A 21,442-nucleotide genomic window follows, 5' to 3' on the forward strand; every position below is an offset into this window, starting at 1 on the left:
ATTTCGTGGCCCGGAGAATGTTGGGAATTTAGCGCGCCGTCGTGTGACGCCGCCGTTGGCGCGCCGTTGTGTGACGCCGCCGAATAACGTCATATACATGCACGTCATCTTGTTATTGTTGTGTCAGTTGATATATTATGATTGAGAAAGGACGACATTAAAAAGTAAAAGACAACGCTATACTTATTTATTCAATTCAAGTAGACAAGTTTGTATAATAATATTTTTACTGTTAATAATTTTTAACCAATACTTAACAATTCTTACATATCTGTTTACATATAATGGATATTTGCCTAGCTCACCATAAACTGTAGCGTAACATGTGTTTATTTTCACATTTAACAATCTCTTACAAAACTTAAAATGAATGCGTGCGATATCTTTTGATTTATTACAACCCCATATTTCAGAGGCATAACAACAAATAGATCCAACAAAAGAATCAAACAACTGACAAAATAATTTTGGCTTAAGATCATACTGCTTGCATTTATAAAGTAAAATATTCATAGCCTTAAGGGCTTTTCCAACCAAATGTTATTGATTTAAAGTAACAACTACCAGTGTAATTCAAAACAGTGCCGAGATAATTAAAATTGTTAACAATTTGTATATCTTGGCCATTATATGTCCATTTTTCATCTTTTCAAATTTTACCCCTTTTACGAAAAACCGTTCTTTTTATTTTTGGAGTATAAACATTAAGCCCCCATGTATTTCTTCTGGTGATTTAGGGAATTATAGTTATAGGTTATATAGGTCGTACAGATATGGTTACTCGGGTATTGTGTTTATGTTGGGGATATGGCATTATGTATATGTTATTAAATTGTCATTAAATTACAATACGAGTTTGTTTTGGCGACGTTACTATATTTAACAAAATGAAAAATACAGTATTCTGATTCCAATCCTTACGAAATTTAGTGTTACAAATAAATCAATACTTTGAAGAAATGAATGCATTTACTATGCATGTTCACAAAACAGCATTCAAAGCTGAATGCATTGAAGAAAATTATATTTTAAGACTGTGATATGTTAGAAAGAACAAGACACTTTCTGATACCTTTTTTGGGCTACTTTTTTTGGGCTACTTTTTCGCATACGCAACCTTTTTTGAACAAGTTTAACAATTTGGTTTCTATGCTTAAAACATAACAGTGATTTCTAAGGCAAGATTAATTCCGGCACTCTGGTTGGCAAAAAGAAGAACAACTTAGAGCATGCAAAATGCTTAAGTTAAGAAAAATTTATGGGAAAACCAAAATTTAGTTAACAACTTAGTTGCATTAATCCAACTCCCTGCAACCAGCTTTTTCATGTAAACATGCAGCCTGGAATCCAGGCAACACTTTAATCAGTAATATAAGCCTAATAAACTATTTCCCTTATGGGCAAATTAAATCAACTTATATTGCATGTAAATGATAATCACTATATGGCGTACTTGTAGAATAATAATAATACACGTTTCAAACATGTCCATGGTTCATGAAAATTTGTAAGTTATTGCAATTGATAAATCCGAATTTGAAAATATGCAATAATTATACATCATCTATCTCAGGAAAGCTCTTCAAATAAGATCTGGTGATACATCTATCTCTGGAACCTCCGTAAGATGGATTGAATCTTCAATTCAAAACTTCTGCTTAAGGTTTGATAACATTTTTTTATCAAGTTTTTCTTTTGAGCATACATTTCTCCACAAAAGACATGCATATTGGTGTTGATGGTAACAGGTGATGTGTTTGTTACGATTTATTTGGTTGATTTAACCCATTTATGCCTAGCGTCTGGAAAAAAAGCCTTGGCAAACAGCGTAGACCCAGATGAGACGCCGCATGATGCGGTGTCTCATCTGGGTCTGCGCTGTTTGCTTAAAGGAAAAGAAATATTCTTAATATAGAAATAAATATACTAGGCATCCCTCATTTTGGAAATCACTTGATCCAATTTAGAAGGATGGTCCTGGATGGAAGAGTCCACTAGGAATAAATGGATTAATTTATTTTATAAAAATACAAGAGATATTGTTTTTGCATGTTTTTTGCCTTTATGAGCAAAAACTTTGATGTGTATGTATTTAAAGAACAAGTGTTTTCCAGTAAATCAAGTTTTTTCTTTAAAGGGTTGTGCACATTTTGATTATACATTAACCACATGAACACAACATATCCTTTTTCATCTACAATTGTAGACTTGTCCCATAAAAATGTGTTCAAATAATTTGGTGTTCCCCTAAAATTTTCTGAATATTAGCATTTAACATGGTCTTATGAAAAAAATCATTAAATATCCATTTTTAGCTCATCTATTTTTTGAAAAAAAAAATGAGCTATTGTCATCACCTTGACGTTGGCGTCGGCGTTGGCGTCAGGTTAAGTTTTGCGTTTAGGTCTACTTTTCTCAGAAAGTATCAATGCTATTGCATTCAAACTTGGTACACTTACTTACCATCATGAGAGGACTGGGCAGGCAAAGTTAGATAACTCTGGCGTGCATTTTGACAGAATTATGTGCCCTTTTTATACTTAGAAAATTGAAAATTTTGGTTAAGTTTTGCGTTGAGGTCCACTTTTCTCAGAAAGTATCAATGCTATTGCATTCAAACTTGGAACACTTACTTACTATCATGAGGGGACTGGGCAGGCAAAGTTAGATAACTCTGGCGTGCATTTTGACAGAATTATGTGCCCTTTTTAAACTTAGAAAATTGAAAATTTTGGTTAAGTTTTGTGTTTAGGTCCGTTTTTATTCCGTAAGTATCAAAGCTATTGCTTTCATACTTGCAACACTTACTAACTATCATAAGGGGACTGTGCAGGCAAAGTAATGTAACTCTGACTAGCATTTTGACAGAATTATGGGCCCTTTTTATACTTAGAAAATTGAAAATTTGGTTAAGTTTTGTTTTTTGGTCCACTTATTCCTACAGTATCAAAGCTATTGCTTTCATACTTGCAACACTTATTAACTATCATAAGGGGACTGTGCAGGCAAAGTTATGTAACTCTGACTGGCATTTGGGCAGAATTATGGGCCCTTTATACTTAGAAAATTGAAAATTTGGTTAAGTTTTGTGTTTTGGTCAACTTTACCCCTAAAGTATCATAGATATTGCTTTCATACTTGGAACACTCGCAAACTATCATAAGGGTACAGTAAAAGGACAAGTTGCATAACTCTGGTTGTCATTTTTACGTAATTATGGCCCTTTTTTGACTTAGTAACTTTAAATATATGGTTAAATTTTGTGTTTCGATCCACTTTACTTCTTAACTATCAAGGCTATTGCTTTCAAACTTCAAATACTTTCAGGCTATCACGAGGTTGCTGTACCTAGCAAGTTGAATTTTACCTTGACCTTTGAATGACCTTGACTCTCAAGGTCAAATTATTAAATTTTGCTTAAATTGCCATAACTTCTTTATTTATGATTAGATTTGATTGATACTTTGACAAAACTACTCTTACCTTACATACCACAATAGACTCCACCCAAACCATCCCCCGTGCCCTCCCTCCTCCCCCACCCCCCTATTTTTTTTATTTTTTTTTAAAGATCATCTCACAAATGACCACCACACCCTAACACTATACCCCCACCCCCCCCCCCCCCAAATTATTTTTTTTTGAAACCGATAAAAAACACAAATATTTATTTTATGTTTGAAATACCGTCCAACCATCGCACCCAAGAATCCCCCCCACCCCCCCCCCCTCCCCCCACCCGAATCCCCCCCCCCCCCTATGTTTTTTTTTTTTAAGATCATCTCACAAATGACCACCACACCCTCACACAATACCCCCCCACCCCACCTCCACCCCCTTTTTTTTTAGCATTTTTTTTTCCCATTTTTGGAAAATAATGTAATAAATGTCCACATTCCCATGCTATACACCCCTCTTCACTCCACCCCTCCCTCCTTTGTGATTGAAAATGGAGAGTCCCTTCACCTTTAAAAAGAAAATAGATGAGCGGTCTGCACCCGCAAGGCGGTGCTCTTGTTTGCTCCTTGTGGTCTGATCCTTCCATACAGTTAAAGAAAGCACTGGTGATTAGAATACTTGAGTAAAAAACATTGAAATTTTCTGTTGCAGGGTGGGTGTCACTGAATCCTGTAGACATCTTTACAATGGCTCTGTGTCTCACTTCCATACATCGACAAACCTACAGTATGTTTGTTAATGTCATTCTAATATGGTCTTGGTCTAAATATCTAATTTAACAGTTTATTGTTTTCAACAGTTTATAATTGTTTATTTCATTGAATCTAGTGAATCATTGAGTAACTCACAGTCTGTTTAGGTTTTATGTTGTTTGCTGCTCATCAGTAACTAAAGGTTGGAAATAAAGCCTTTAAAACTAGAATGTAGTAAGAAAGGTCTTTAATTACATTAAACTTTCTAAGGGACTACACATGCGTCAATATACCTATCTAAGTGGTAAAGGGTTAACCCTTTGCATGCTGGGAAATTTGTCGTCTGCTAAAATGTTGTCTGCTGAATTTCTAAAATAAGCATTTTCTTCGATTTTGTTCAAAGAATATTATCAGAATAGCAAACAGTTTGGATCCTGATGGGACGCCACGTTTTGTGGCGTCTCATCTGGATCCAAACTGTTTGCAAAGGCCTTCAAAATTTGGTTCCAGCACTGAAAGAGTTAAATGTATTTTTTAGAGGAGTAACCAAGAAGACTAAGGCTCTCAGTGTGACTAGGCTTTCTCCTGAACAGCTCACAAGAAGAAAGAAAAGACTTGAAAAAGAACTTAAGTATTTATTTTGTTTTGATTTCTATTATTCTCTTGATGGAATTTTATAATCTATATATTGGAGGTTTTCTATCTTTAAGTTTTAATAAATATAGATCTACACAGTATTTTATTTTAAACCTTAAATATAGAAACACCACTTTATTGTAGAATAGAGTTTGATTATATATTTTTTATTTTGTGTTCAATAGATTCTTTTCAATAAGTTATAACAAGCTAGTATTATACCCCCCTTTGAAGAAGAGGGGGTATATTGTTTTGCTCATGTCGGTCGGTCCATCCACTGAATGGTTACCGGATGATAACTCAAGAATGCTTACGCCTAGGATCATGAAACTTCATAGGTACATTGATCATGACTCGCAGATGACCCCTATTGATTTTCAGGTCACTATGTCAAAGGTCAAGGTCACGGTGGCTCGAACCAGTAAAATGGTTTCTGGATGATAACTCAAGAACGCTTACGCCTAGGATCATGAAACTTAATATGTACATTGATAATGACTCGCAGATGACCCCTATTGATTTTCAGGTCACTAGGTCAAAAGTCAAGGTCACGGTGACTTGACACAGTAAAATGGTAACCGGATGATAACTCAAGAAAGCTTACGCCTAGGATCATGAAACTTCATAGGTACATTGATCATGACTCGCAGATGACCCCTATTGATTTTCAGGTCACTAGGTCAAAGGTCAAGGTCACGGTGACTTGACACAGTAAAATGGTTTTCGGATGATAACTCAAGAAAGCTTACGCATAGGATCATGAAACTTCATAGGTACATTGATCATGACTGGCAGATGACCCCTATTGATTTTCAGGTCACTGGGTCAAAGGTCAAGGTCACAGTGACAAAAAACGTATTTACACAATGGCAACCACTACAACTGACAGCCCATATGAGGGGCATGCATGTTTTATTTTTTTATTCAATATTTATATATTATATATATATATAAATATTATTTAATAAAGTTTATTATATTTTAAATGATAGTCATATTCTTACTTGTATGATATTGTTTATATTACACATGAATTTGGTATGTGCATTATAGAAGACTTTCAAAAAGCAACATGCGGGATCTACGGCCTATTGAAGAGCTTGAAATTACTCCACAATTACGAAAGGACCTAATTTCAAGGTAACTTGATTATCATCATGGTTGGTGTTATGAACCAATTTCTGAGAAAATTGATCAGTTGAAATTCATGTGAAAATCAGTTGTTTTTATTGCTCCTGAGCATAGTGTTTCATAGTAAGATTTTGTGAGAGCCTTTTGTCATTCAAGCCTGGTCAAAATTTTCTTTGTGAACACTTTAGAAGCTGCAAGTATTTCCCCATAGAAATGAAATATTGTCAGAAAAATTGTCTGAAATTATATTAGAGGTTAGAAAATGAGTAACATGGGATAAAAAAATTGGTCAGTAGATACAATTAAAGGAAAGCTGGTGCACATTCAAGAGGTAATTTTTATCAACCAATTTTCATGAAAGTTGTTCAGAATTTGTGTAATATTACCACAGAATTTGTGTAACATTACCAATGATATCTTGGCTGAGTTTGAAAATGGGTCATGTTTGGTAAAAAACTAGGTCACTTGGTAAAATGAAAGAAAAAGCACAAGCCACCAGATTTATAGTCCAATTGTCATGAAACTTTGTCAGAACATTTGTCCTAATGATACCTCCGATTATTTTGAAACTCTGTCATGTGGGATCAAAAACTATGTCTCTAGGTCCAGTTATAGAAAAAGCTTGGAAACTCTCCAGGCTACATGTATTACTCATTCTTCATGAAACCTTGTTAAAACATGAGTCCCAATAACATCTTAAATGTGAGTATTACTGGGTCATATCTGGTGAAAAGTATGTCATTGGGTCAAACTTATTAATAATTTTGTGAACACGTCAAGTCACATTTACATGTGCATCTTCATGAAACTTAATTAGCGCTTGTTCTAATAAATCATTATTTTTTTATCTACAGTTCCTGTTCATTTCAAAACATGGCTGTTGTTAGGCGGGGCTGTTTTCCTAATTTGTCTCTAGTGAAACCATTTTGAAACTAGAGAAAATTCTGTTTAGATGAGATGGATATGATTGTGGGATGATCAAAAACATGGCTGCCAGGTGTTTGGGCAGTTTTCGTTAGTCTTTTGTAAAACCTAGTGAAAACTACCTGCTCAGAACAGTTAAGTTGCTTTTGGGTCTCAGGTGAAATCTATTTGACCATTGGTCATTTAGTTAGCTCGGCTGTTTTCGGAGTAAACCTGAAGTATTGTCATAGCCAGCTCGTCATCCCCCGGCGTCGTGCTAAAACTTTGTTATTTTGCTCTAAAATCAAAATGCTTCCACCTATAACTTTGAAACTTCATCATTCATTCTGACAAGCTTTCATTTATTCTTAAATTCACCTGCAGCAGAGCGTTGGCAACCGTTATGCAGTGCTCTTGTTTTAACTGTCTTCAAATTATGTAAATCTATGTAAATATGTTTGAATTATAATGTAAGAAAGTACTTTTACCTTTACCTCAAGTGTAAAAAAGTCTGTCAATGGAAAGTTTATTTTCAAAACAGAGTTTCACAACTGACAGTGCCAACAAAAGAACAAACTTGCAATTTTGCAAATGGCTTATGACGTATTAAAACTTACTCCAGGGTTTAATTAAGTTGTATAATTAAGCAGAAGATTTCAAAAAGAATGAGAGGTATTTCAGTTTATTTTGTCTATGATTATTAAAATAGGTGTTGTTAAATATGTTTTGTCAAAATAGCAGGGTGACCTGTCGCGTCTTAATGAAACCTTCACTTACTAATCCCATAATATTGTGTAGTCATTTCAATCAATGACTTCTACTTAAATCTGATGTGATATCATGAACTTATTTGCCTCAAAATGAACACATGGACTTTTTAGACGCAGAAGTCGTCAAGTGGAGCCCATCAGTCCTGAACAGCAGGAGCAACAAATACTGTTCTTCAAAGAATGGACACGATACAAATGGAAAGAAGTCTTGGTGAGATAATATATATTTTAAATGTTCAGCTTATTAGCGCCTTTTTGGATGAAATAGTTCAACTCTATTACACGCCAGAACTGCAAATTCTTAGGTTTAGGTTAACATGCCACATATCCATTTCACTGTTAAATCTACAGGTATTCATTTGAAATTTGACTCATGGGTTTGATGTCATTATTAGTGATCAATGACCAAGTTTAATAACTCTGACCTTCAATATAGCAGAATTATGCCCCTTTTTGTACTCAGAAAATTTATGTTAAGGTTTGCATGCTAAATCTCCATATCTTTATATCAACAGCATGAACTGAAACATAACATAGCATATGGGTTCACCGTTCAGGGTCTTTATAATTGCTGTATGAAATTTACAATGGCCACATCCGGTTCATTTGCCATACATGTTTAAAAATCAAATTAACTAATCCTGTAAGACCCTAGCTTTTGGGAATTTCACTGGTCCTTTCAAAACATTTGTCAATACAAGTAGACAAATGCAATTGTTGTCGCCATGGATTAATCCTTGGATGACCCTATTTCAAAGTTGTTCTAATCGTTCTTGTCCATTGCATATGTAGGTCATTTCAGCTATACAAAAATAATTTAAAGTTGATAACCTGAACAAATCTTCTTATTGAAACCATAAGGGTCATTGCTTTAATACTTGGTGTGTAACATTTACTTTTGGTCTTTTACTTAGTTTTCTCAAATCCTGCTCCTGGGGTCAAAACTGGTGATGCCTCATAGAAACATATGTATATAGTTATCAAGTAAATCACTTTGAAAATCTTCTATGAAACTGAGAGACTCAGTAGTTTAATATTGGCTTCATTTCATTGTATTATTATCATCTACAGAGTTTCTTCAATATATCTTCCAGGGTCAAAATTGGCCCTGCCCCTTGGGTTACTTGTTTTTCGTACATGTAAGTAGTAAAATCTTTAATAATTCTTCGTCCCTTCAACCACAAGCCTGAGAAGTTTGGTTTTTGACACATATCATTGTACAGTGTTCTTCTACCAAGTTTGTTCACATCTTGCCCCTTTGCTCAAAGGTCAAAAGAATTATACTCACTCACTCGCAGGGTCTTCCCCAGGCCATTTAAGCGCCCCTTGCCGGGGCGCTTGAATTTCGAAATCAGAGTCCCCGGGGCGCTTGAATTTTTCCGATCAGTGTTTTCTTCAGTAAAAGAAAGTGGAGATTGTCCAAACAAATCAAGGTTTCCCTATCAGTGTATCAATATTCCCTGTTTTAAAAGAGCACTCGGTACCTACTTTCACAAGTAATCGCCATAAACACCACATGGGGTATTGGATAATCCACTGATAAGAGAATAGCATTACGCGCGTATCGATTATTCTAGCCACATTACACGGTCATTTAAATGCTGACAAGGATGTATCTGGTAACTTTCCAGTCGTCAAACTGTGAAGTTCATCGTCCAATCGGTTACGCGAATGCTTATGAGGGCGGGGTTAACTATCGACCATTATTTTTGATTGACGTCGGGCATGAAGTAAGAGTTTATCGCGGCTTGATTAGCAAGTAGTTGTACCATTTGAGTTATATAAAACCGGTAATTAGTACAGTACAGAACATTAAAGACGTTTTCGGGCATCATCATCACACCTTTTTACTGTAAACAAGTGTTACCTATGAATCATAATTAATACGAGAAATTAATTGCAAGTGGTAAACAATTAATTATTATAGCGGTTACAATTATGTGATAACAATTTATTTAATTCCAGTACATGTATATTTCAACATGTCCATTTATAGAACTGATTCACCTCGTTTTTCTGACATTTATTCGACACGTAATGCGCTTTAACAAATTTTCGTTGAATTAATTACGCACACTTGTAAATGTTTCGTCCGATAATCGATAGTTAGAAGACTGATGATGGCAACCGGCCGTGATCCTCGTGGACAACGTGAATTTCATGCATAATTCCGTCAAAACATTTATTCGACTCGTAAAGTGTTTAAACAAATTATCGTTGAATTTATAACGCAACGTTTAATATTTGTTGAAATCTCAAATGGGAATAATTAAATTTGTAATCCGAAACCCATTTCAGTAAGTCGATGTTAACGCGTTTTTAATCCGAAACACACTTCCGAATGTAAATGTTACCGCAACGTTAAATATTTTTGCTTCAAATTAGCAGTGCAAATTTATTTTGTGTCGAATCTTTTTCTCAATTAAAAAGAGCGCAAAAATTATGCAGCATGTACAACGTCGCGTCTATTGCATACAAATGGCGTGTATTGAGCGTTTTAACAAGCACACAACAGGTCAGGGGATTGACGCATATTCAGAGGCAACATTTCATCAAATCTATAAATAGTCACTTAAAAAATGGCAAGGTTTGTGTTAAAGAAATAACTGAAAGCTTTTATCGTAAATATTTACCAGAAAGAGATTGATAAAAACGGAATAAACGGGATTATCAGGTAATAAATAGAAACTTGAAAAATAGTAAGTATACAGTAATAGAGTCGGGTTGAAACGGATGTATTGGGGAGTCGTTCGAGTCGGGATTTTACTATCTGTGCGGAAAAGTTTTAAAACAAACAATATAAAAAAAATATATTTTTAAATGACTGGGGGATTTTTTTGAAGAGTCATAGCGCACCAAATGACGTCTTTTGACGCTGTTTTTCTTTGAGTTATAACGCACCACAGAACGTGAATTGACACGTTAAATTAAAAAAAAAATCAACGTCGGGAGGGGACACCCCTCCAGAACCCACCCCGGGGCGCCTGAACAAATTCCTGGGGAAGGCAATATATATATATATATATATATATATATATATATATATATATATATATATATATATATATATATGTTAACCCTTTCCCACTCAGAGGCAAAGTGAAAATTGCTGTGTGCAAACAGCATAAAACCAGAACAGCCTGCAAATTCAGGCCTTAAGTCTCTTAAATTGTTTTGCAATTTTTACAGTATCTAAGGGTTGGAAATGAAGCCTTTAAAATTTGAATCTAGTAAGAAAGGTCATCAATTAAATATAACTTTCTAAGAGACTGCAAACACTTCAAAATATGTATCTAAATGGGAAAGGAATAAATAACTTTAAAAATCTTCAGTGAATCTAGAGTAAGGGGTTTGATGTCGGTGTTAAAGATTTTGTGGTCCTTCAAATGCATGAGCATGAGCACATGCATTATGCCCAGTTTTCTCAGAACGCAACTCATTTTTTGCTTATTACGTTGCAGGGAGAGTGTGAGTTGCTCCATCGTGTAGAGAAGGCGCAGGTCTTTGCCCTGTCGAAACTGCGTCAAGAATCAGAGGAACTATACAAGCAGGCAGTTAAGGTAACAAAAAGTCTGTCATTTCTGGGAAAGGATATGCTGAATGAAATTTTTCACTGGTGGTTATTCTGGAGACTTTTTACAGGCATCCTAACTTAAATTGTGCTTGAGTTAAAAAATTGAGACTATATTAAATCCACTCAGAACTACATGTACCTCTCAGTTGTTATTGAATGCTGAACCTGTCCGTTATTGCAGTCAGACGGTGGTTCTTATTTTAGCTTATCTTAAGCTCTTAAAGCTATAATACTAACTAAAAGTACATTCATTTCTACAAAAAAAGCAAAGTTCAAACATAGTTTACTACAACCCACTGCTTTGTTGACCACTGTTGAACAGACATCACTCTAGCATAGTTACCTTGCAAGACCACTTAAAGGGATATTATGGGCATCTAACAGTTTATAGGTTTTTTATCGCAACCGTTGTTTACTGTTGGTGTTTTCACTTCATATACACTTATATTTGTTAATGCAGCATCAACATATCAAAACAATATCCTGGAAAGAGAAAAATAATGCATTTGAATATCAACCGTACTTTCGTTTGACAACTGATCATGCATGCACCATGTGATACCAAATTTAGTTTTAGTGCAGACTCGTTCATACGACACAAAGACACAATTTTGTTTTACGGATCATTTCGGCTTACAGGACTCACCAGTCATGTAAACTATCGAATATACAATATATTTTTATAAACAACTGGTAGCAAGATGAGTTGCAGATAATTGGTCAGTAACCACATTTTAACTAACTCTTTTGACATGTTAATTCTTTTCAGCTAAATTCAACAGTGAAAAATGCCCATAATATCACTTTAAAGTGACCAAAACTGATTAGTCATATGCATCAAACCTGAATACCTTACTGAACTTATGTATCAATCTTATTTCTAACAATAGCAAACACTTCAAAACTTGTGATAATGCTTTTCTATTACTCTCTTCTCCTTTCATTACTTTCCATGGCAAAAAACACCACATGGAGTCTGGTACAAAATTCATATCCACTCTTGATTAATTATTGCTTGTCTTGGTTGTGTTTCTCAATTACAACATAGATATAGAGAATAACAGGTTACTGCCTGATCTTTTTGTTTTTTATCGGGCAAGGCTTAGAATAATATAACAGCAATGCTTGAAATGAAATGGCCACCGTGTCAAATTCCTATATATTTTCCAAATTATACAGTAACTACATTTTATGGTTAATAATATGTTTATGGATTTATAAGAATCTTTAAACCCATAATACTGACTTTACAAAAGAATAATGCATATCTCATTGCCAAACGCGGTTTGGCCAAGCAAACCACACATTCAGACTTAATGTTTGCGGCTCATCAGTATCTTAGGAATGGAAATAAATGCTTAAAACTTGAATCTAGTAAAAAGGTCTTAACTTAAATTCGAATTTCAAAGGGACGACAAACACGTCAAAATGAGTTGTATAATGCATCTGATCTACCGGTATTACTGTTTTCCAGCTGGACCCTGCGTTGATGAACCACGCTGTGGCTGGGCCGCTCCATACCCCACCAATCGCAGGCTACATGGCAGAGGACGGCAAGTGGATTGACCACACAGACTATTTTGAGGATAAGGAAAAGTACAGCCAATTAACTGGAGCTATAATTGATAATGTGAAAGCAAAGAATCGAAAATAACTCTAGCTTTGGTATTGTTGTGTATAGAATGCATTGTATATAAAAAAAAAGAAACATGTGGAATTGGCATAAACATTATATGTGTATATGAAAATATTAGAATCTATTAGTTCATAATTGACATTGTTATTTGCCACTAACAGTGTGCACCCTTTCATCCTGATGCTTGTTTGTTCAATTTCTGGGTGACTCTTACTCAAACTTGCACAATAAAATGACCGTGATGTGTATATTTCATAAATACAGGAATTTTGGATAAAGATCTATGCACATAATTATGGACCTTGTCTGCGGTTTATGTCAAAAAGTTTGTATTTTAAACTAGGTATCTACTTTATGGGTCGGGCTCAACCGTTCACAATTGAATTGCTGTAATGTGTATAGTATCATAGTTATGAATTTTGTTTAGACTTCAACAAGTTTTTGCAGAATTGTAGCTCTTCGTCTGTTTTGTATGTCCTGAAGCTCATGTTTTCAATGTTTCTTTGTGTTTTCAACTACTGTGTTGATCTCACTTAAACTTGGAGTAAAATTACCTTAATGTGTAGATGATTGTTATGAAAGGACTTAAGGCTGCAACAAGTTTGGCAAAATTATCTTGTTTTTGAATTCTATTTTAACTACTCGATGGATGTCGCTGAAACTCTCACAGTTGAATGACCTTAAAGGGGCCTTTTCACGTGTTGGTAAATGGACAAAATTTAAAAAATTATTGTTTTAGATTCGCAAATTTTCGTTTTAGTTATGATATTTGCTATGAAACAGTTATACTGAACATTTACCATGCTCTAAAATAGCCATTATATGCATCTTTTGACGATTTAAAGGCCTGAAAATTATAAAGCGTTGCAACGCGAAACGATTTATTAATTTGGAGAGTTCTGTTGTTGTCGTTATATTTTGTGAAGCCACGAGGATTTCTCATATATGGTATAAAAACATCCTTTATTCAATGAGCACAGATGGTTGAGTGGTCTAAATGGTAGCCTTTTTAATCCAGGGCTCCTGGGGTCAGTGGTGCGAGCCATGATGAACTTTTTTTCCTTATTTTAATTTTATTCTGGATTTTTTACTGGATTTTTTTTAGATCAAATTGTTACATTTATCTATATAAAGTTTTTAATTATAAACTTCAATGCCTGCCAAAATCTGTAAAAAAGGCCCCTTTAATGTGTATTAAAAAAAATTGACTTACCGGTACAAGTTTTGGCAGAATTATATGGCCATTTTTCTGTGCTTTTCTCCAGTCATACTAAATACCACTAAGTACCGCTAAGTACCACTAAATACCACTAAGTACTGCTAAGTACCACTAAATACCACTAAGTACCGCTAAGTACCACTAAATACCACTAAGTACCGCTAAGTACCACTAAGGACCACTAAGGAACCACTGTGTTATAGTTACTCCCAAATGTGTGTTTTCATTTTCTCTTCAACTACTGGATGGATATTGCTAAAACTTTTTCAGTTGAATAACTTACAGGGACCTTTACACGTGTTGGTAAATTGACAAAATTGAAAGTTCAAACAAATTGTTTCAGATTTGCAAATATTCGTTGTATTTATTATATTTGCACGTAAACAGTAATACTGAACTTTTGTCATGCTCTAAAATATCCATTATATATGCATCTTTTGACGATTTAAAAACGTGAAAATTATTAAGTGTTCCAAATGCGAAACGATCGAATAATTTGGGGAGTTCTGTTGTTATCGTTATATTTTGTGACACTACCAGGATTGCTTATATGAAGTATAAAATGCACAGAACGAATGGTCAAATGCTTAAGTGCTAGTATATACTCCAAGGGTCAGTGATTCGAGCCCAGTTGAGGATTACTTTGTTTTCTTTCTTTATCATTTTTTTACTGGAGCTCCATTGTTATCATTTATCAATTTAAAGCATTTAATGACAAACTTCAATACAATGCCAAAATCTGTTAAGATATAAGGAAAGGAATTTTGGCAGTTTCAAGTTGTTGCCGAATAATGGCCCATTGTAATTTTGTATGCCCCCTTTCGAAGGTATATAGTTTTTGCACTGTCAGTCTGTCACACTGTTCGTGTCTGCTCTCTAATTATCCCCGGCCATAGGCAGAGAAGTATTGTTTTGACGTTGTCCGTCTTTCCATCCTGCAATCCGTCCAGCACTTTTGTGTCCGGAGCCATATCTTGGAAGTGCTTTGGCAGATTTCACTGAAACTTGGTATGAGTATATATATGGATAAGCGGATGATGCACGCCAAATGGCATTGTACACGATCGGATAACAACAGAGTTATGGCCCTTTGTACTTTGAAAAAATGCTTTTTTTGTGTGTCCGCAGCCATATCTTGGAAGTGCTTTGACAGTTTTCATTGATTCTTTGTATGAGTATATATATAGGGATAAGAGGATGATGCACGTTAGCGTTGTCCATCCCTCCAGAAGACTTTATGTCAAGAAGTATAATGGCGGGGGATATCAATTCAACGAATTTGCTTGTTCAAATAGTTTTCATCCGATCTTTACCAGACTTGGTCAGAAGTTGTATCTAGACAATATCTAGGTCAAGTTCGAATATGGGTCATGCTGGGTCAAAACCTAGGTCACGGGGTCACTTAGTGCATTTCAATAACTTCTATCAAAGCGTTTATTGGGGGCATATGTCATCCTATGGAGACAGCTTTTGTTCTCCTCCATATAGAAATTTTGTGTATGGAGAAAGATGGCCACAATCGGAAAATGAACGTTATTTCATATTTTTCGTTAAAACAAAAATGTGGTTGCTATGGTAACAGATGTTATGATTACAAAAATTATTGAAAACAAAAACAATTATCACTTGATAATTCAAAAATGTACGTTAGCTCGGTTGATGAAACTTGTTATGTGGACAGAGGGACATATTTGGAATATGCACGTTATTTCAGTTTTCTCCATCTGTCCGTCAAGCTATATTTATGTAAGTCGGTATTTGAATAGCGGGCCATTCGCGGAACATGCACTTTACCGGTATTTTGGTTGCTAGTTGCTGTGGTTATAGAAATAAGTACAAACTAGACTCTGGATCCTGCCACAACTCAAACAGTACTTAACGGTAAGCTAGGTTGATTAAACGCGTTATGTGGATAGATGGTCATACGATGAATATGCATGTTATTTCATGTTTTTTTCCAGACCATAAATGTGGTTGCTATGGTACAGAAATAAATAAAAACAAAAATTTATCACACAATAACGAACATGTACGTCAGCTGTGTTAATGATGAAGCTTATGGAGGTTCTGCTCTTATACCGACAGCACTAACTCTGTAGTGGACTGCTGTTTTTTCCTTTACAAGTCTTGTATTTTTATTATGCCCCCCTTTGAAGAAGAGGGGGTATATTGCTTTGCTCATGTCGGTCGGTCCGTCCGTCCATCCACCAGGTGGTTTCCGGATGATAACTAAAGAATGCTTGGGGCTAGGATCATGAAACTTCATAGGTACATTGATCATGACTCGCAGATGACCCCTATTGATTTTGAGGTCACTAGGTCAAAGGTCACAGGTGAAGGTCACAGTTACTGGAAATAGGCATTTTAAGGATTTAGCATGGTTCAAACAAGGGAAACAACTACCGTTTATGCATGTTCTTTTTATTACAGTATTTGCCTCCCTTTAATTCATTTAAAATCTCATTTTACAGCAGAGATTCCAAATCTGACCTGTAAATGAGCCCCATATTTACTGCCAGTGCTAGGTTACCTTTTCCCATTTGATCATTCTTAAGTATTGGTATTGTAATGCTGCTGCTGCTACTGCTACCACCACCACCACCACCACCACCACCGTTCACAGTGACAAAAAACGTATTCACACAATGGCTGCTACTACAACTTATAGCCCATATAGGGGGACATGCATGTTTTACAAACAGCCCTTGTTTGTAAGGTCTTAAGGTAAAACTCACACGTGAATAGGTATTTTTTTTTATATTTCATGCTCTATGGTAAACGAGCTGTTATATTCAAAGAACATGTGGTTTATCAATGTGAATATTAATACATGCTGCATAAAACACATGGCTTCAGATAATATAACATTCATGGAACTTATAATTCGGAAAAAAATGTTTGCAATATCGCTGATTACGTTTGGTTAACATGATGTAGTCGTTCTGTACTGCGTATGGCATTGGGGCGTGAAATGTGTTTCGGTTCGCTTTCTGTTGTCATTACTGTATCCCCGTATGCACCTCACGGAATGTTTCCCTGCGGAGGTCATCGCTAGCGTCCGCTGGAGGTGTGACAAAGCCTCCGTCGTAGGAAACCAAGTGCGGTAACGCCAACAGATGCGGTTGGTAAGCAACAAGAAAGTAAGTATGGGCTGAAATGACTTGTCCTGCAGTTATGCGCACCTGACCGTCAATCTTTGTCGTCACGTCGTTTGATACATCAAGCGGTAGATTTCTGATACAGTTAGTGGTCTTCACAAAATTCCCATTAGCTTCACCCAATGCCGCTGGATCGTCGTTCTCTACTGCTTTATTTATAGGCGTTCCATCACGTGCGTTTCCAGATGTAACCCTTACGTCAGTCCGTCTGCGCTCATACCGGTGCGGATGTCCTTCTAGTTTGTCCAGGGCTGCCACTTGTGCATCGTCCACTTCGTACAACTCCCCTGCCACATGCTGTTAAAGAAAATGCGCTTTTTTTAAGTATAAAAATGAGTAAAATAGCATGTGTGATAATTCTGCATGTATAGCATTGTATATCAATTCTGCTCATATTGATTCTAGTTTTGAACACTTAAAATTCAGCGCATCATCTTCACGGCCAATATATCAGAAATAAAATGGATCGCCTGTTAACCTTAACAAGATCTGGCTATGCTATGGTTAGCCTGTCTGATGTACCTATAGTTCTAAAACATCATCTAACGATTTTAATGTTTTGTACTTCGTGTTTACTCAAGAAAATAATTATAAAGGCGGTGCTACATGAGTCTATATTCCATGTGAACGTTTTTCAAGCTCATTACAAAAGAAGTACGTATGGACTACATAGTGCTATCACACGTTCGTGCCTTAGAATACATGTATTATACATTACACAATTCGTAAAACAGCACAAAGATCATTTATTTTAATAAAACAGTTTTCACTACTTACGTATCCATGGTCAGGTGCGAACAGCAAGAACGGGATGTTAAACCTTGTAGCCACTATGAGAGGGAACTTCCCGGAAGTGACCGCTGTTCCAAGGTAGCAACAGTGTCCCTTACTTCCGGTGGTCATCAGGTGATGGTTGTGTAGACCAGTTTTCAGAGTTCCATACACAAATATAATGTGCTTCATATTCGATGAAAGATCTATCAATTAATGTACAATTTATCTATTGTTGTTTCTTTACCTTAATGGACATGTTAGTTCACTTGCAATACCCCTACAAATTAGTTCTTCTTGAATGCTCTGAGCTTTTATGAGTACATACGTACAGCTCAGGGTCAATATAGCTGGGAGTTGTATTATTGCAACTACCCCACAAATAAGCATGCGTTTGTAAGCTCTCTGTTTATTTATAACGCGTACTAGAAAGTGACCCATATAAGTTCGTTCTACATTTATAGGCATGTACAAATTGAAGATTTCGCTAGGGTACACATGTCAGCGCTCATTCACTGAAAGGTGTGTGGGTAGTTATAGATCTACCTGAACACTCGTGCTGGCTGTCTCAAAAACAGAAATGATTCCTCAGTCCATAATAGATATAGAAGTTAGACAAGGCATCTACATTAACATAATGACAAACTGTACAGGCCTGTAGCCAGAGTTTTGAAAGGGGGGGTTGCGAATTTCCCATCAACGGTTGTTATTGAGCCACGAAGTGGCGAAGCGATAGGTGGGGAAGGGGTTGTCCCCTTCCTGCAATCAGGGGTTTGGAGGTCCTCCCTCTATAGCATTTTGAAAATGAAAAGTAAAATCCTGCATTTTGGTGGCTTTTTATCTGAATTCAGAGACTGAAGTTATAGAGCATTTTTATATGAAAATTCACATTCATTGACTATAATGATCGACATGAATATGATATAACATACCTGTATTCCCCACTGCCGTTTTTTAATAACCACCTTTTTAGCTCACCTGAGCACAACGTGCTCATGGTGAGCTTGTGTGATCGCCTTTTGTCCGTCGTCCGTCGTGCGTGCGTCGTTCGTCGTCATCATTTTGCCTTGTGAACACTCTAGAGGCCACATTTATCGTCCGATCTTCATGAAACTTGGTCAGATCATTTGTCCCAATGAAACCTTGACCAAGTTCGAAACTGGGTCATGCTGGGTCAAAAACTAGGTCACTAGGTCAAAAAAAGAAAAACCTTGTGAACACTGTAGAAGTCACATTTGATGCCCAATCTTCATGTAACTTTGTCAAAATGTTTGTCTTAATAATATGTTGGTTGAGTTCAAAAATGGTTCCGGTCCGTTGAAAAACATGGCCGCCAGGGGGCGGGGCAGTATTCCTTATATGGCTATAGAGAAACATTGTGAACACTCTAGAAGTCACAATTTTTGCCCAATCATCATGAAACTTGGTCAAAACTTTGGTTTTACTAGTATCTCGGACGAGTTCGAAAATGGTCCAGATCGGTGAAAAAAACATGGTCGCCAGGGGGCGGGGCAGTTTTCTCTATATGTATATTGTGAAAACATGTGAACACTCTAGAAGTCACATTTTTGGTCCAATTTTCATGAAATTTGGTCAGGACATTTGTTTTCTGGATACGACGGTTGAGTGTGAAAATGGTTCGGATCGGTAAAATAACATGGCCGCCAGGGGGGGGGGGGGTAATTTTCCTTATATTTATATAGTAAAAAAAGCTTGTGAACACTCTAGAAGTCACTTTTTTTGCCTAATCATCTTGAAATTTTGTCTAAACATCGATTTTAAAGATATCTCGGACGAGTTCGAAAATGGTCATGATCGGTGGAAAAACATGGTGCAGGGCAGTTTTCTGTATATATGTATATAGTGAAAACACGTGAACAGTCTAGAAAACACATTTTTTGTCCAATCTTCATGAAGTTTGGTCCGAACATTTGTTTCCTGGATACCATGGTTGAGTTTTAAAATGGTTCGGATCGTTAAAAAAAACATGGCCGGCAGGGGGGGGGGGGTCTTTTTCCTTATATTTATATAGTAAAAAAGCTTGTGGACACTCTAGAAGTCACATGTTTTGCCTTATCATCATGAAATTTGGTCAAAACATTTGTTTTGTGGATATCTCGGACGAGTTTGAAATGGTCGTGATCATTTGGAAAACATGGCCGCCAGGGGGTGGGGCAGTATTCTCTATATGCATATAATGAAAACATGTGAACAGTCAAGAAGACACATTTTTGCCCAATTTTCATGAAATTTGGTCAGAACATTTGTTCCCTGGATACGACGGTTGAGTTCGGTAAAAGTTCGGATCGTTAAAAAAACATGGCCGCCAGGGGGGGGGGGGGTCTTTTTCCTGTTATTTATATATTAAAAAAGCTTGTTAACACTTTAGAAGTCACATTTTTAGCTACTTCCTACGGGTCTCAGGTGAGCGCCTTAGGGCCCATGGCCCTCTTGTTTAATCAATATTGTAAACCTGTTGTTTTTAATGAGGATGTTCATTTGTCATTCACTGTAAACAAGTTCATCAATCAGTCATCTAGCAATTAGCATGTAAGTTTTAAGCACACTTAAAATTCTTGTGCACGTAAGTTTTACAATTATTTTAGCCCACCTGAGCATTCTGTGCTGATGTTGAGCTACTGCGATCCCCCTATGTCTTGCATCTGTCATACAATCAACAGCTTCAACCCTGTACCACTTAGATACGTATTTTTACGCATGTGTAGTACCTAAGAAAATTAAATTAAAGACCTTTCTAAGTATATTCAAGTTTTAAAGGTTTCGTTTCTAACCCTTAGATACTGATGAGCAGCAAACAGCATAAACCTGAACAGACTGCGAGTTTCTTGCAGGATGTTCTGGTGATATGCTGTTTGCACATTTTCACTATGCTGCTTATGGGGGAAAGGGTTCAGCTCAATGCCACTCAAGAGTCTCCATGCTTGATCTAATCTTGATGAATCTTGTTCAGATTGTTTATCTTGACAATATCTAGACGGAGTTCGAATGTGGGTCACGTGAGTTCAGTTAGAAAATAGGTTACCAGGCCCAATCTTAGAAAAACCTTGTTGATAGGAAGAGGCTTAATTGTTTTGCTTTATGTTGATTAAACGTAATAAGAATGTTTATCTTTATATATATGTAGACTGAAATTGAATCTAGCTTTTGGGTGTCCAAAATTAAGGTCACCAGGTCAAATCTTAGAAAAACCTTGTCACCACTGCACAAGCCGCATATATTACTTTTCCTTGATGCAACTTGATCAGAATCATTATCTTGACGATATCTTAAGTTTGAATCTGGCTCATGTCCAATATCTATATCAACAGGTCAAATCTAAGAAATTTAGATTACCAGACAAGAAGCTTCATTTATGACTCTATTGACAATTTGTCAGAATGTCTATCAGGACAGTATAACATAGGTGGTTCTTGATCGTCAAGTGGGATCTAAAATCGTCATTTGGTCAATTCTGAGACAAGTGGTTTACCTT

At 36.1% G+C, this 21,442-nt stretch overlaps 2 protein-coding genes across 7 annotated transcripts in view; one reads left to right on the top strand and one right to left on the bottom strand.

Annotated features, from left to right (window-relative positions):
- The window catches only part of LOC127860122 (39S ribosomal protein L40, mitochondrial-like), a 250,497-nt gene extending 237,242 nt beyond the window's left edge, over positions 1–13,255 (top strand). For 3 of the 5 annotated variants that reach the window (XM_052397968.1, XM_052397966.1, XM_052397967.1), the window contains 6 exons: positions 4,111–4,185; positions 4,690–4,782; positions 5,841–5,927; positions 7,703–7,802; positions 11,053–11,151; positions 12,640–13,255. In XM_052397968.1, the coding sequence (XP_052253928.1) occupies positions 4,111–4,185; positions 4,690–4,782; positions 5,841–5,927; positions 7,703–7,802; positions 11,053–11,151; positions 12,640–12,819 (634 nt within the window). In that variant the 3' untranslated portion in view covers positions 12,820–13,255. Of the gene's footprint in view, positions 1–1,573; positions 1,664–4,110; positions 4,186–4,689; positions 4,783–5,840; positions 5,928–7,702; positions 7,803–11,052; positions 11,152–12,639 lie in introns of all 5 variants that reach the window. The other 2 variants (XM_052397965.1, XM_052397964.1) reach the window with 1 other exon arrangement.
- A 3,510-nt stretch (positions 13,256–16,765) lies between these two features.
- The window catches only part of LOC127860125 (gamma-glutamylaminecyclotransferase A-like), a 98,234-nt gene continuing 93,557 nt past the window's right edge, over positions 16,766–21,442 (bottom strand). The window contains exons 1-2 of one of the 2 annotated variants that reach the window (XM_052397973.1): positions 17,956–18,378; positions 16,766–17,475 (exon numbers count right to left, since the gene is read on the bottom strand). In XM_052397973.1, coding sequence (XP_052253933.1) covers positions 17,020–17,475; positions 17,956–18,141 — 642 coding nt within the window. In that variant the 5' untranslated portion in view covers positions 18,142–18,378 and the 3' untranslated portion in view covers positions 16,766–17,019. Of the gene's footprint in view, positions 17,476–17,955; positions 18,379–21,442 lie in introns of those variants that run through there. The other variant, XM_052397972.1, reaches the window with a different exon arrangement.

This window comes from Dreissena polymorpha, chromosome 15 (assembly GCF_020536995.1).
Source record: "Dreissena polymorpha isolate Duluth1 chromosome 15, UMN_Dpol_1.0, whole genome shotgun sequence".
Lineage (NCBI taxonomy): Eukaryota > Metazoa > Mollusca > Bivalvia > Myida > Dreissenidae > Dreissena > Dreissena polymorpha.